At 57.1% G+C, this 13956-nt stretch overlaps 1 protein-coding gene across 1 annotated transcript in view; it reads left to right on the forward strand.

The window, feature by feature from the left end:
• GTF2IRD1 (GTF2I repeat domain containing 1) overlaps positions 1–13956 on the forward strand; it is a 116357-nt gene that overhangs the window by 49553 nt on the left and 52848 nt on the right. Inside the window, exons 5-9 of the mRNA XM_068967282.1 lie at positions 13–196; positions 920–1230; positions 2251–2340; positions 4937–5020; positions 10215–10398. Coding sequence (XP_068823383.1) covers positions 13–196; positions 920–1230; positions 2251–2340; positions 4937–5020; positions 10215–10398 — 853 coding nt within the window. The remainder of the gene's footprint in view (positions 1–12; positions 197–919; positions 1231–2250; positions 2341–4936; positions 5021–10214; positions 10399–13956) is intronic.

Consider the following 13956-nt stretch of genomic DNA (forward strand, 5'->3'; position numbering starts at 1 on the left):
CCGTGCCCACAGGTGAGGCCCTGGGCAGGGCCAGCGTGGTGCCGCTGCCCTACGAGCGGCTGCTCCGGGAGCCGGGGCTGCTGGCCGTGCAGGGGCTGCCCGAGGGCCTGGCCTTCCGGAGGCCGGCCGAGTACGACCCCAAGGCCCTCATGGCCATCCTGGAGCACAGCCACCGGATCCGCTTCAAGCTCAAGAGGTGAGTGAGGCCGCCGGCCCGGGAGTGGCCGAGAGCCAGTGACCGGACCGTGGGGGCTGGGCCGGACGATGACTTGCTTCCGTGCTGCGGCCACTGGCCCGGCTGGAGGGGAGGGGACTTCAGATTCCCAACCGGGGACCCTGCTTGTAAGAGCTTCCAGTCTGATGGCAGGAGTGAGGCAGAAACGCAAGCACAGAGCATGCTCCGAGCCAGGTGTGGTCACAGAAGTCTTCCCCAGGGACGTCTGTGTGTAGAGAGGCTCAGCTGGGGAAGAAATAGCAGCGGCAGCCCCGCAGGTATCAGGAACAGCCTGTGTGGAGGCGGGAAGCCACATCGTGGTGCTCCTTGGGGTTGTCAAGCAAGGGTTCCATTAGGGGCTGGTGGGCGGGGGAGGGTACCGATCGCCGGGTCAGCCGGGAAGCAGCCTGAGTCACCCATCGGGGCTAGGGCACCGCGGCCAGGAAGGAAGGATGCGTTAGGAGATGAAAGCCGATTGGCTGCAGCTGAAAGGATGCGATGGGTGGTTCTCGGGGAGAGCCCAGGCATGGGGCCCTGCACATGTCACACCCCCGCCCAGGCCTGCACCCCCGCCTGTAAATGGGGATTCGCTCCCATCCCGTGTGCCTCACAGGCTGACGTGCTCTCTGCAGGGAGGGCTGGGGGCAGACGTAGCCCGGGCTGGACAGGGGTGCACGGCCATCACGTGTCCTTTGCTTCACCCAGGCCGCTCGAGGATGGCGGGCGGGACTCAAAGGCCCTGGTGGAGCTGAATGGCGTCTCTCTGCTAGCCAAGGGGGCTCGGGACTGTGGCCTGCACGGCCAGACCCCCAAGGGGCCACCTCAGGACCTGCCCCCCACCGCCACCTCCTCGTCCGTGGCCAGCTTCCTGTACAGCACGGCCCTCCCCAACCACACCGTGCGGGAGCTCAAGCAGGAGGCGCCCGCCTGCCCACTTGGCCCCAGTGACCTGGGCCTCGGCCGGCCCGGGCCGGAGCCCAAGGCCCCCGCTGCCCAGGACTTCCCGGACTGCTGTGGTAAGCTGCTTCCGGGGCTCCTGAGTCTGGGAGTGGGACAGAGGTCACTCCTGCAGGGGCAGCTTCCCAGGGGAGGTCGGGGTGCTCAGGGCTACAGGAGGCGTCTCAGAGCCAGGGGCTGGGGTGGGGCAGCTGGCATCCTGGCTTGGACTCAGTCAGACCCCAGCCTACGCCCAGTCATCTGTGACTTGGGACAAGAGATGCCCAAGAGGATCCCCGAGGGAGTCTCTGGAGGGGGGGAGTAGGCATACCAATCAGGTCCTTGCATTTGATGAGCACCTACTGCATACCCAGTGTGGAATTAGGGGTACTGGAAACATAAGGGAGAACTGGGCATGAGAGAGACCTGTATCCTTATTTTGGCCCCTCGACATAGTGGCTGTGTGTCCCAGGGCAAATCTCTGCCTCTCTGAGCCTCAGTCTCCTCCTCTGTAAAATGGAGATGCTGAGAGTACCTGTCCAGCTGGGTTGTCGTCGTGAAGAAATGGTAGAGCACGCTGGCAGTGCGCATTCTCGGGCCCAGCCGCAGGCCTGCTGAATCCAGCACGCTAGGGGTGGGGCCCAGCCACCTGCAAACTGACAAGTGTGCCAGGTGGCTCCAGTGCGTGCTCAAGTTTGAGAACCACTGTGCTACAGCCCTGAGTGCAATGCTTGGCACAGAGTGGGTGCTTATAAGTTACGAGAAGGAGAAAAAGGGAGTCCACCCTCCCCTCCACAGACATGTGGGCTGAGCAGGAGGACAGGGCTTATATGCCTGAAACAAGTGTCCCCACCTGTAAAAGGTGACCTGGGATTCTGCCTTTCTCTGTGTGCCATCCAGAGAGCAGACTCTGCTACCGAATGTCTCAGGCCTCTGGTCAGCGAAGCTGCCTTGAGTTCTTGATCATGGGGCTCAGTTCTGGGTTCTCACTTGTGGGGGAAATGTTACCCCAGAGCCCCGACCTGTGCACCCAGGCCAGATCTAGGGGAACCCCTCTTAGGGCCCACCTTGAACCTGTACCTTTCCGCTCCCTTGTCCAGGACAGAAGCCCACTGGTCCTGGCGGTCCTCTCATTCAGAATGTCCATGCCTCTAAGCGGATCCTCTTCTCCATCGTCCATGACAAGTCAGGTAGGACAGTGCCCGTGGCAGCACCCTGTCCAGAGTGGGGATCCAGGACTGGGGTGGTGCTTCCCGACATGGATGTGTGTCCCCTGAGTCTTTGTGAGAGGTAGGAGGACCAGCACTGCACAAGGGACTTGTGCATAAAACCAATATGTAATAGTTACCCAGTGCTGCGTAACAAATTGCCCCAAAATTTAAAACGCCAGGCCTTGATGCCTTATGGTTTCTGTGGGTCAGGAATTCAGGAGCAGTGTAGCCAGGCACCTATGGTTTTGGTATCTCTCATGAGGCTGTTGATCAAGACGTCAGCTGGGGCTGTGATCATCTGAAGGCTCAGTTGGGGCTGGAGGATCCACCTCAAGCTCGACCATGTGGCTGTTGGCAGGATTCGTATTCCTTACTACGTGGGCCTCTACAGGCTGCTTGAGTACCCTCACAATGTGGCAGCTGGCTTCCTGGAATTGGTGATCTGAGAGAGTAAGGAGGGAGCCACACATCTTTTATGATCCAGCCTCAGAAATCACTTGTCACTTCTGCCATGTTCTACCCATCGCTGCTGCTAAGTCGCTTCAGTCGTGTCTGACTCTGTGCGACCCCGTGGACGGCAGCCCACCAGGCTCCCCCATGCCTGGGATTCTCCAGGCAAGAACACTGGAGTGGGTTGCCATTTCCTTCTCCAGTGCATGAAAGTGAAAAGTGAAAGTGAAGTCGTTCAGTCGTGTCCGACTCTGTGCGACCCCATGGACGGCAGCCCACCAGGCTCCTCCGTCCCTGGGATTCTCCAGGCAAGAACACTGGAGTGGATTGCCATTTCCTTCTCCAATGCATGAAAGTGAAAAGTGAAAGTGAAGTCGCTCAGTCGTGTCCGACTCTGTGTGACCCCATGGACGGCAGCCCACCAGGCCCTCCCGTCCCTGGGATTCTCCAGGCAAGAACACTGGAGTGGGGTGCCATTGCCTTCTCCAGTTCTACCCATTAGAAGCCAGGAATTTGGGACTTTCCTGGCGGTCCAGTGGTTAGGACTCTATGCTTCCGCTGCAGGGGTGCAGCTTCAGTCCCTGGTCAGGGAACTAAGATCCTGAAAGCTGCATGGCATGGCCATAAAAAAAAAGAAGCCAAGAACTTCATCCAGTTCATACTCAAAACGGAGAGAGAGGAAATAAACTCCACCTCGTGAAAGAACAGGTGTCCAAGAAATATGTGGCCAGATGGATAGATATTTTTTGTTTTAATTCCAGCCCTTTCAAGCAAGGGAGAGGCTTCTTAAGAATATATTTATTTGTTTGTTCGGCTCTGCGAGTCTTCATTGCGGCACGCAGGATCTTCAGTTGGGGCTCGTGAACTCTTAGTTGTGGCTTGTGGGATCTGGTTCCCCGACCAGGGATCAACCCCAGGCCCCCTACTTTGCGAGTCCAGAGTCTTAGCCCCTGGACCACCAGGGAAGTCCTGTGAACACATTTTTTAAGGACCACGCAGTATAGGGGACAGGAAAATGTGGGATTCATTTATACCAAAAAGAAGAGGATGAAGTAAGCCTTTGCAACAACTTTGCCTTGTGGAGGTCTCAGCCTCACTTTGGTGAGAGGTTCGTTAAGAAACCAGGTACTAGTGGGGTGATCTCAGACAAGTTACTCAGCCTCTCTGAGACTCAGTTTTCCCACATACAAAATGGAAATAATGCTGCGTTTACTATCTATGTTTACAAATTGTTCTGAGGGATTAATTAGGATACTACGTGCTAAATTGCTTCTGTCATGTCCAGCTGTTTGCAACCCCATGGGCTGCAGCCTGCAGCCAGGCTTCTCTGTCCGTGGGATTCTCCAGGCAAGAATACTGGAGTGTGTTGCCATGCCCTCCTCCAGGGGATCTTCCCGACCCAGGGATTGAACCTGCGTCTCCTACATCTCCCACACTGGCAGGAGCGTTCTTTACCACTAGCGCCACCTGGGAAGCCCCGACTAGGATGCTACATATGTATAAAGTACTTAGCCCAGATAACCACTTAATAAATTAAAGATGTTCCTTTTATAATTTTAATGAACCAAATATCTCTTTAGTGACTCACGCTAAATTGAGGCAGAGACTTTGGCTTTGTGGGAGAGGCCAGCAGGGCTGCGGGTTCGAGGGGACAGCGACAAGGCCAAAGCTGGGTGAGAACCCAGATGCACCAGACGTGACGGTTAGGTTTTGAAGGTCGGGACTCAGGAGAGGCCCGGGATGGACTGGCTGTGCCTGCATAATGCACACTGCCCATGGGGCAGACTGGGGGCTTCCCAGGTGGCTCAGTGGGTAAAGAATCCACCTGTAATGCAGGAGACATGAGTTCGATCCCTGGGTCAGGACAATCCCTGGGTCGGGACGATCCCTGGGTCGGGACGATCCCCTGGAGGAGGAGGGCGTAGTAACCAACTCCAAGATTCTTGCCTGGAGAATCCCGTGGACGGAGGGGCCTGGCATGCTGCAGTCCATGGGGCCGCACAGAGTCAGGCAGGACCCCAGAAACTGCGCACACCCATGCAGTGGGTGGACAGAGGCCAGCGGCCTCCAGACCATGGGGTCCCTGCTCGGACGGGCCTCACTTGTCCCTCCTGTGTTTTGATAGAGAAATGGGACGCCTTCATAAAGGAGACCGAGGACATCAACACCCTGCGGGAGTGCGTGCAGATCCTGTTTAACAGCAGATATGGTGAGTGGGCGGCGCAGGCCGCGGGGTGGCCCCGGCAGCGTGCTGAGCAGCTCATTATGTGGCAATCACTCGTGTTCCCCAACATGACAGCAGGAGCCATATGCTGGTACCCGCGCGCCGTCAACGCGAATGTCATCTCCTGTCTGGGGAGGGGGTGGTTGTGTCAATATTTCCCTTCCAGATTCCCCGAGGTAGTGGGGGCGGGACTGATGGCATAGCCCCAGACTTTGACTCACCTGTGGGAGGCAGGCCGGAAGCCTGGTGGGGCGACTGCCCATCTAGGGGACCATCCAGAAAAATGTTTGTCGGCCTCACATGCCCACAAGTTCCCTGTGGCACTGTGCTGTGTCCCACCACCTCATTTGTGCCCCCTTCCTGGCGTGCCCCCTGCCTGGCAAGCCCTTGGCAGGTTTTTCAGACGAGACTCTTTACTTGTTCTTCAAAACTCAGTCTGGGCCCTTAAACCCCGATGGTTTCCTCTCTGTTCCGTGCTGCATGCTTGATGTACCACGTCTGTATCTGTCCCCGTAAGGGGCCCGGGCAGCCCTGGCCCCTCGGTGTCCCCGGCACCCAGGCCAGAGCCGGGCTCAGAGCACATGTCGGCTCACGGTATTCCAGGACACAGACACAGGTGGTACCCAGGGCCAGGGTCGGGGGTCTTCCACATGGTGGTGCTTCAGCCAAGTGTGCAGGGCAGCCACTGGTTGGCTCGGAGGCAGGGGCCAGACCTGTAAACTCACACTGAGACCTGGGATCCCCAAGTCCCCTCCCACACCTGGTCCCCTTTGTCCCATCAGCAGTCGAGTCTCACCCTCACTGACTGGCTCAGCCTCTGTGGAGCTCTGCCTGTGAGCCCCACTCTGATCAGATGCAGTGTGGCCCTGGCCAGGGTGGGGTGAGGTGACGCAGGCTCGCAGCTGTGATGTCACTGAACTCACCGGCATCGTGCAGCCCCCCGGGGAGTGGTCCCTCTGCATAAGGAGACCGAAGCAGGGGGCCGGGGGAGGGGGCACCACCCAGAGCTACAGGGACAGAGAGGAGGGTCTGGGGCCGGGGGAACTGCTGCACCTGTGGGGCCAGGGAGAGCACTGCCCTGGGAGTCCACAGCCACCTGCCAGGTGCCCTGGAGTTGCCCCGTCTTCCCTAACCTTGACCTTCTCACCGTAACCAGACCAGCCCCAAATCAAGACAGCTCCACTGCCCTCCCTCCCCTCCTTGCTGTTGTTCAGTCACTAAGTCGTGTCTGACTCTTTTGCAGCCCCATGGACTGTAGCCCTCCAGGCTCCTCCGTCCATGGGATTCTCCAGGCAAGAATACTGGAGTGGGTTGCCATTTCCCCCTGCAGGGGATCTTCCCAACCCGGGGATCAAACCCGAGTCTCCTGCTTGGCAGGTGGATTCATGACGGCTGAGCCACCTGGCCAGCTCCTCTCCCCTGCTGCTTGGCTGAAAAAAACCCCTCTTTCTCTGCTCACAACACTTCTGACAGCGGAAATCAGTGTTTTCCACGCCACGCAACCCTGCAATTCTCTGTGAATACCAGCTGGGGGCCCTACATCTTGTTTTAATTCTGACCCTAACTCCCTGTAGTTACAGACACCCCCCCAGGTTAAGGGTTCAGTCCCCCAAGACCGCAGCCCTACTTCAGACACCATTCACGAGTAATGGGTCCCCAGGGTCCCCACACCTCTGTCCGACTTGTCTACCCATCTGCAGTTCCCACAACCCCCTCCAGGGATTTGGCAATTTCCCAGAAGGATTCCCAGGTGGCTCACCAGCGAGGCATCCACCTGCCAGTGCAGGAGGCGCAGGAGATACGGGTTTGATCCCTGGGTTCGGGGAGATCCCCTGGAGGAGAAATGGGAGCCCACTCCAGTATTATCACAGAGAAGCCTGGCGGGCTACAGTGGTCTCAGAGAGTCGGACACAACTGAAGCGACTAAGTATACGCGCGCGCGCACAAACACACACGCACACACGCACACACACACCAGAGTTGAAGATCACATGTGTCCTTACTGTATCACATACCACACTTGCTTCTTCCCTTTTTTAAAAAAGTTAATTTCATGCATTTAGTTTGTCTGTGCGGGGTCTTTGCTGCTGCACAGGCTTTGCTCTAGTTGCGAGGCTCGGGGGCTGCTCTCTAGATGTGGTGTGCGGGCTTCTCTTGTTGCGAGCACAGGCTCCAGGGCACAGACCCAGTAGCTGTGGGGCACGGGCTTAGTTGCCCCGAGGCGTGTGGGATCTTCCCGCATCAGAGACTGAGCCCATGTCTCCTGCACTGCAGGTGGATTCTTCACCACTGAACGTTCAGGGAAGCCCCCTTTCTTCCCTTCATTTTTGCTCTCACTCATTGATCTGTTGGCTCACTTCTCAGTCATGCGTTTTGAGCCCCTGACCTTGTGCCAGGCACTCAGAGCAGTTCTGGTCTCAAGGTGCTTCAGCAGGTGCCTAACAATGTGTCTGCAGTGGTACACGGTGGTATACGGTAGTACGTGCTGGTGTGTAGTAGCGTGCAGGGGTGGGGGGCTTTAGAAAGGGAAGATGACTCAGAGCCAGGCTTGGGGAGTCAGGGGCAGCTTCCTGGAGGAGGTGTTCTTTGATCCACCCTGGGGGTGGGGAGACTTAAGTCACGTGGGCTTGATGGGCTGGTGGGTTGGGGTGGGTCTGAGCAAGGACGGGTACTGCAGAGGGCTGTCAGCACCTGAGTTTCTCCCCTTCCTCCCCAGGCAGGTGTGAGCCGGATGGGGGAGCAGGGAGAGGGTAGCTGGTGAAGGCTGGCTCCATCTGCAGTGGGTGGGTTCTGCCCTCACCACGTAGGCACAGCAGGTGCCAGTCTTTAGCCTGTTGTGTGTGCTGGATGTTTCCAGAATGTTGCGCCTGTCCCCGAGGCCAGCACCTGGGCCCACCACCGTGGCCAAATCCAAGGAGGAGTGTTGGGGTTGAAGTGGTTCAGTCCTTGTTCCTTTTCAGGCCAGGGCTCCCTCTGAGCTGTCCCTTCGGCTCCCCAGGGGAGAAGCTGCCCCCTCTGTGAGTGTTGGGAGACCCTCTGGGTAGGTGGGGATGTTGGCTGGACACCTGAAGCATCCCTCAGACCCAGGACTTGCAGATCTTGTTCCTGGTCCCCACCCCGGCTGTTTCAGCTCCCAACTCCGGGTGAAGTGGGCTGGTGATGGGGCTGGGGCTTCAAACAGAAAACAACAGAAAAGGAATGAGGGGACCCCAGCCTTCAGGAAGCCTCAACGTCTCTACCTCTGAGGAGAGGGTGAAATGACACAAGGGCCCAAGGATTGTACATGGGGGCTCCATCCTCCCCTTCTGAGCAGTCAGCAGCTGGGGCTTCGGCAAACCAGATCTCTGTCCGGGCTGGTGGCAGGACAGGCCCAGTAAGTCAGGTGAACCCAAGCGGAGTTGGATTCACATGGACTCGAAAAACCCAAGAACCCATCACTCAAGTGCCGAGGCTGGGGGGATGGCTGGTGATGCTCGGGAACCAGTTGGGGGGGGGGGGCAGAGAAATGGTTTGACAACTGCTGAGATTTCGAGGGTTTAATTAGACAGCAAGCCAAGTGTGATCTTCACAGTGGGATCTGGCTGCCAAAGCCGCCCACACAGACCTGGGCTGCGTCAACAGAGAAACAGGCTTGGCGGCGCCCCAGGGAGCGTCCTGGATGGAGACTCTGCCCTGCCTGGGTCCCGGCGTGGCTGACGGCAGGAAAGACAGTCCAGGTCTGGGCTGGCACTTGTCTGGATGCAGATGAAGCCTGGCGTGACCCAAGAAGCCAGGCCAGGATGGAGAGTGGCTTGAGGGGCAGAGGGGAGCTGGCAGGGCCTTGGGACAGGCTGGAGACACCCTTGGGCAAGGCACGAGTGAAGTGGACACCCGGCCCAGCTTTGTCTCCAGGCTTTGGGGCCCTATGATAGCACCATAAAGCACACACTAGGCATTCAAAACCACTGGGTGACAGAATAAATGGAAAGGAGGGGCTAAGAGACTTCCCTGATGGCCCAGTGGTTAAGAATCCACCTTGCAATTCAGGGAACGTGGGTTCGATCCCTGGTTGGGGGACTAAGATCCCACGTGCCATGGTGCAGCTAAGCCCATACATCTCAACTACTGAGCCCACGCATCACAAGGAAAGATCCTGCGCGCCACAACTAGGACCCGATGCAGACGAATTAGTTAATTAAATTTTTAAAATACTAAAAGAGAGCAGAAAGGAGAAGCTGGGGTGTATGAGCGACTGAAATGGTACGACCACACCAAATGGTCTGGAAGAAAAAAACAAGGAACCGCTTCCCAAGCTCAGATTCCATGTACACTGCTGTTGACAAAGCTGTCAGCTTCCAGTGGCCTCTCATCTATGTCACTGACGAGTGAGCAGCCTACTGGGCCCCTCCCTGGAGGAAAGGGCATACCTGTATGACCGGAAGCATCTTGCCAAGAGCCCAGTATGAGCCTGGAAGCTTCCTGAAGCCGCTCATTGACTCCCAGATACACAAGGAACAGCTACTGTGTGTCCTGCCCTAGTTCTGTCCCAGACTGTGAACCAACGCACAGATAAATATGTTTGTAACGTCAGGTTATGATAAATGTGGGATGAAAAACAAAGCAGGGTGGGCTAGGGAGGGATGGAGGGGGCTGCTTTAGGCTGGTAAGGTGACAGCTGAGAGGATGCTTGAATGGAGAGAGGGAGGGAAGGAAGGCTATTGTAATCTGGGAGAAGAGTGTCTGAGTAGACCGAAGCGCACGTGCAAAGGCCCTGGGGTGAGTGTGTGCCTGGCGTGTTACGGAAGCAACAGGGAGGCTGCAGAGGGACTTCCCTGGCGGTCCAGTGATTAAGACTTCACCCTCCAATTCCTGATCGGGGAACTAAGATCTCACATGACAGAAAAAAAAGAAAGCTGGGGAGACTAGGGCGAGCAAGCAGAGAGTGGTGAAAGGAGGGAGATAAGATCTGAGGTTCTGGTCACAGAGAGCTTTGTGGGACTTTGGCTGTTGCTGAGTGAGATGGGAGACTATGGGCATTTTTTAAAGGGCAGAGTGACATATTTCAGGAGGATCGCCTCTGGCTGCTGTGTGGCCAGAGTGGTTGGTACCTGGGAGGTGGGAGGTGGTGGTGACCAGGCCCTGGGGCCCCGCATGTCCTGCAGCCTCCGTCCCGCGTTCAGCCTTGCCGTTGCCCTTCCAGCGGAAGCCCTGGGCCTGGACCACATGGTCCCCGTCCCCTATAGGAAGATCGCCTGCGACCCAGAGGCCGTGGAGATCGTGGGCATCCCAGACAAGATCCCTTTCAAGCGCCCCTGCACCTATGGAGTCCCCAAGCTGAAGCGGATCCTGGAGGAGCGACACAGCATCCACTTTGTCATTAAGAGGTAGGGGCGGGGAGCAGCGGAGCCTGGGCTCAGGTACCGGGGTGGCAGAGCGGGGCAGGGGGGAACAACAGGCATGAGGCGGGGCCCTGGAGCGGTGACAAGGGGTTGGGGTGAATGAAGGGATTCCCTGACAGTTGTGCGGCCTCCTCCTTCTGGCCTCTTCTGAGATGAAATGGAAAAATGGAGGCACAGTGCTTGGCCCAAGTGGGCCCTTGCTAAGTTCTCAGAGGTGTTTTCCTGCCCCTAAAGAAGACCCAAGGGTTTCACGGTGGTGCGGTGGTGAAGAATCCAACTGCCAATGCAGGAACGCAGGTTCCATCTCTGGGTCAGGAAGATCCCCTGGAGGAGAAAAGGGCAACCCATTCCAGTATTCTTGCCTGGGAAATCCCATGGACAAAGGAGCCTGGCAGGCTACAGTCTGTGGGGTCACAGAAGAGTTGGACATGACTGTATATCTGAACAGCAACAGTGAAGGAGAGCGGAGGCCTTTGCCCTTAACTGCCTTCAGAGGGGAGCCCCCCTGAGCTCGGGTGGGGTGGGCCAGCCTCTCGCCTTCTGGCTTCCCGTTGGGTGGCCCTGCCTGCTGGTAGTTTGTCTGCCTTTCCTGCTCTTCCAGGTGATCAGTTTCCCTGGTGCAGGTGGGTGGGAGAGGGCAGGCACGACGGGCTCCAGAATGGCAGCCCCTGCCTCCTAGGCCTAGACCTGCCTCTCGCCCGTCCACCCCCGATCCCCACCTTGTCTCCCAACTCCCGCAGGGGGCCTTGCTCTCACATCCGGCTCAACTCACTGCCTAGCCTGAGAGCCTGCGTCTCCAGGCAAGGCCAGACTTCCTGGGATGCTTCCTCCTAAATAGTTAGAGATGAAAGGGAGGGGGCCAGAGGCCATTCTGTCCAGCCCCCTGCCTCCAGCGGCACTGATTGCATCGGCCCCCTCCCAGGCATCTGTTCCGGGAGCTCTCTGGGGACATGCTCCCACCGTGTGCGTGGACTCAACATGCCTGCTTGCATGTTTGATGTGCTAGACTGTAAGCTGGGGCTGTGGCTCGTTGCCAATTGCCCAGCACCCACAGCAGTCCCTGGTATGTGCGAGATGCCAATACCTATCTGTGGAACAGATGGATGGATGGATGGATGGATGGATGGATGGAAGGAAGTGCTTGTCCAAATTTGGACTCGTGCCATCTGATTTCTTAGAGCAAAGGAAATAAACAGGGTCTTGGGAGAAAGGAAAAATGGTGGTGGAGGGGGGCTGAATACCTGTTGAAGGTGGTCAGGGGGCCTCTGAAGGTCCCATCGGTTAAGCCAGACCTGGAGGCTGAGAAGGGCCACCCGCACCCAGCTGAGCAGTATCTGGGCCAAAGAATTGACCTCAGTGAGCAGCCCAGACACCCGGGGTTCCAGAGGGTGGGGATTATCTTTGAGAGCGTGGAATTGTTCTGGAGCTTTGGGAAGGACCTCTGTGGGGTTGCTGGATGCCAGCCTGGCTGCTGGGGGAGACTGGTGTGAGTTGGTGGCTGTGGCCTCAGGCCTGGTTGGCATGATGCGCAGAGGGAGAGAAGTGGCTGGATTGGGGATCGAATCTGAGTGGTGATGCCCATGGCGTGTGCTGGTGGGTGGACCGTGGAAATGAGGTGGGGGGCAGGAAAGAAGGATCACCCCCACATGGCTGCTTGAGTTCATCCTGGAGATGCTCAGGAGATGAAATTTTCAGAGGCCCCACTGAGAGGTCAGAAGCTCAGGTCTGAGTTGGAGATAGAAGTCTGAGAGTTGCAGGCTTCCCTGGAGGTCCAGTGGTTAAGACTTCACGTTCCTGGCGCAGGGGGCTTGGATTCAATCCCTGGTCAGGGAACTAAGATCCCTCATGCTGCGCGGCATGGCCAAAAAAAAAAAAAACTATAAGAAATCTTGAGAGTTGGCAGTGTGGTCCAGGAAGGGATCACAGGGCAGAGGAGAGAAATAGAGGTGAGAAGAGAAGAGGGCCCACATTGGACCCTGGGATCCCCATGTTAGAGGCTGGGGTCGGGAGGAGGAGGGGTCACCAGCAGAGGAGGCTGAGCATGGCCCAGAGCTGGGCAGGCATCTCGCCACCACTGGGGGCGGTGACTCTGAAAGCCAGCTCTAACAGTGGGGGACCCCCTCTCAGAACCCTTCACCATGTGGCTGCTCCCAGGGTGCCAGGCCGTCACCCGTCAGCCACCTCCATACACACCTCGCTTTCTCTCCACCTTCGCTCCTGGTTCTCTGAGCTACTGCTGCCTCACCTGTCTCCACCCTTTGCTGAAACCCTTCCCTCTCCCTGGCACTGCTCCCCACCCTCCTTCCCACCTGTCTTGTCTTTCAAGGCTCCCTTTCCTGCCTGGAAGCCGTCCCCTGTCCTCACTCAGAAAGAATTTACCCCTCCGGCAGCAGGTGGCTTCTTCCCCCCATCAGTGCCCCCAGGAGCCCACCATCACACGGTGGCAGTGGGACCACCTCTGAGCCGCCTCTTGTGCCCTCTGAACCCCTTCCCCGGGGCGGGGATCCCACTTGATAAATCACTCTGGAGGTGAATTGAAATCAAGCACCCTTCAGGAAGTGCCTACTGTTGTCTAGCTTAAATCTCTCTTGCTGCTGCCTGGGTCCTTTGCCTTCAGTTGACTCCTGGTAGCGAGAGGGGGGGTGCAGAAAGCAGCAGGACATTGCAGTGACCCTTTACATGCCTGACCATGGCATTTGCGTCCTCGCTGTGACTCACCTTCATCTCCCTGTATCCAAGCTGTAGTTCGTTTAACCCTTCACTAGTATTTGCCAGGCGCCTCCTGAAGGCCGAGCCCTTCACTGAGCTCTACTGAGGACCTCAGGAAACAATAGGCACAGTCCTCACCTGCCCCCAGGAATGATGGTCACTCCTGTGATGAGTCCTGGGAGAATCAAAACAACATGTTTTCAGGTGCAGACTCGGTGACATCAGAGCAGCAAGCCTGTGGGACTTCCCGGAGGAAGAGGCTTGGACTCAGGCAGACCGGGCTTGAAATCGCACTCTGTGTGATAACCTTGAATAGCACTTCTCTTCTAAGCCTCAGTGTCTTCATTTGTAAAAACAGAGATAATGGTGCCCGCACCCCCCAATGACATAGTCCAGTGGCTAAGACACTGCGTTCCCAACGCAGGGGGACCCTTGGTCAGGGAACTAGATCCCGCATGCCACAGGTAAGAATTTGCAGGCACGACTAAAGATCCCACATGCCGCAACTAAGGTCCGGCCCAGCCAAATAAATATTTTTTTTTTTAAATGATGCCCCACCTTTCAGGTTTTTCTCATCCTAAAATGAGGAGGTGGACGTAACATACCTGGCCTGTAGTAGCTGCTCAGCAAACACAAGGCCTTTTCCCTGACCTCATCTCCCTCCACATAGAAGAGCACTTGAGCATATCAGTGCTGACAACCTAGGTTTGAATGGCCCTACCATTTCCCAGTTGTGTGTCCTTGGGCAAGTTACTGAACTGCTCCGTGCCTCACTTGCCTCATCTGTAAAATGGGGCTGATGATTGTTCAAGCCTCATAACACTGATTGGAGAC

Source organism: Capricornis sumatraensis, chromosome 3 (assembly GCF_032405125.1).
Source record: "Capricornis sumatraensis isolate serow.1 chromosome 3, serow.2, whole genome shotgun sequence".
Taxonomy (NCBI): Eukaryota; Metazoa; Chordata; class Mammalia; order Artiodactyla; family Bovidae; genus Capricornis; species Capricornis sumatraensis.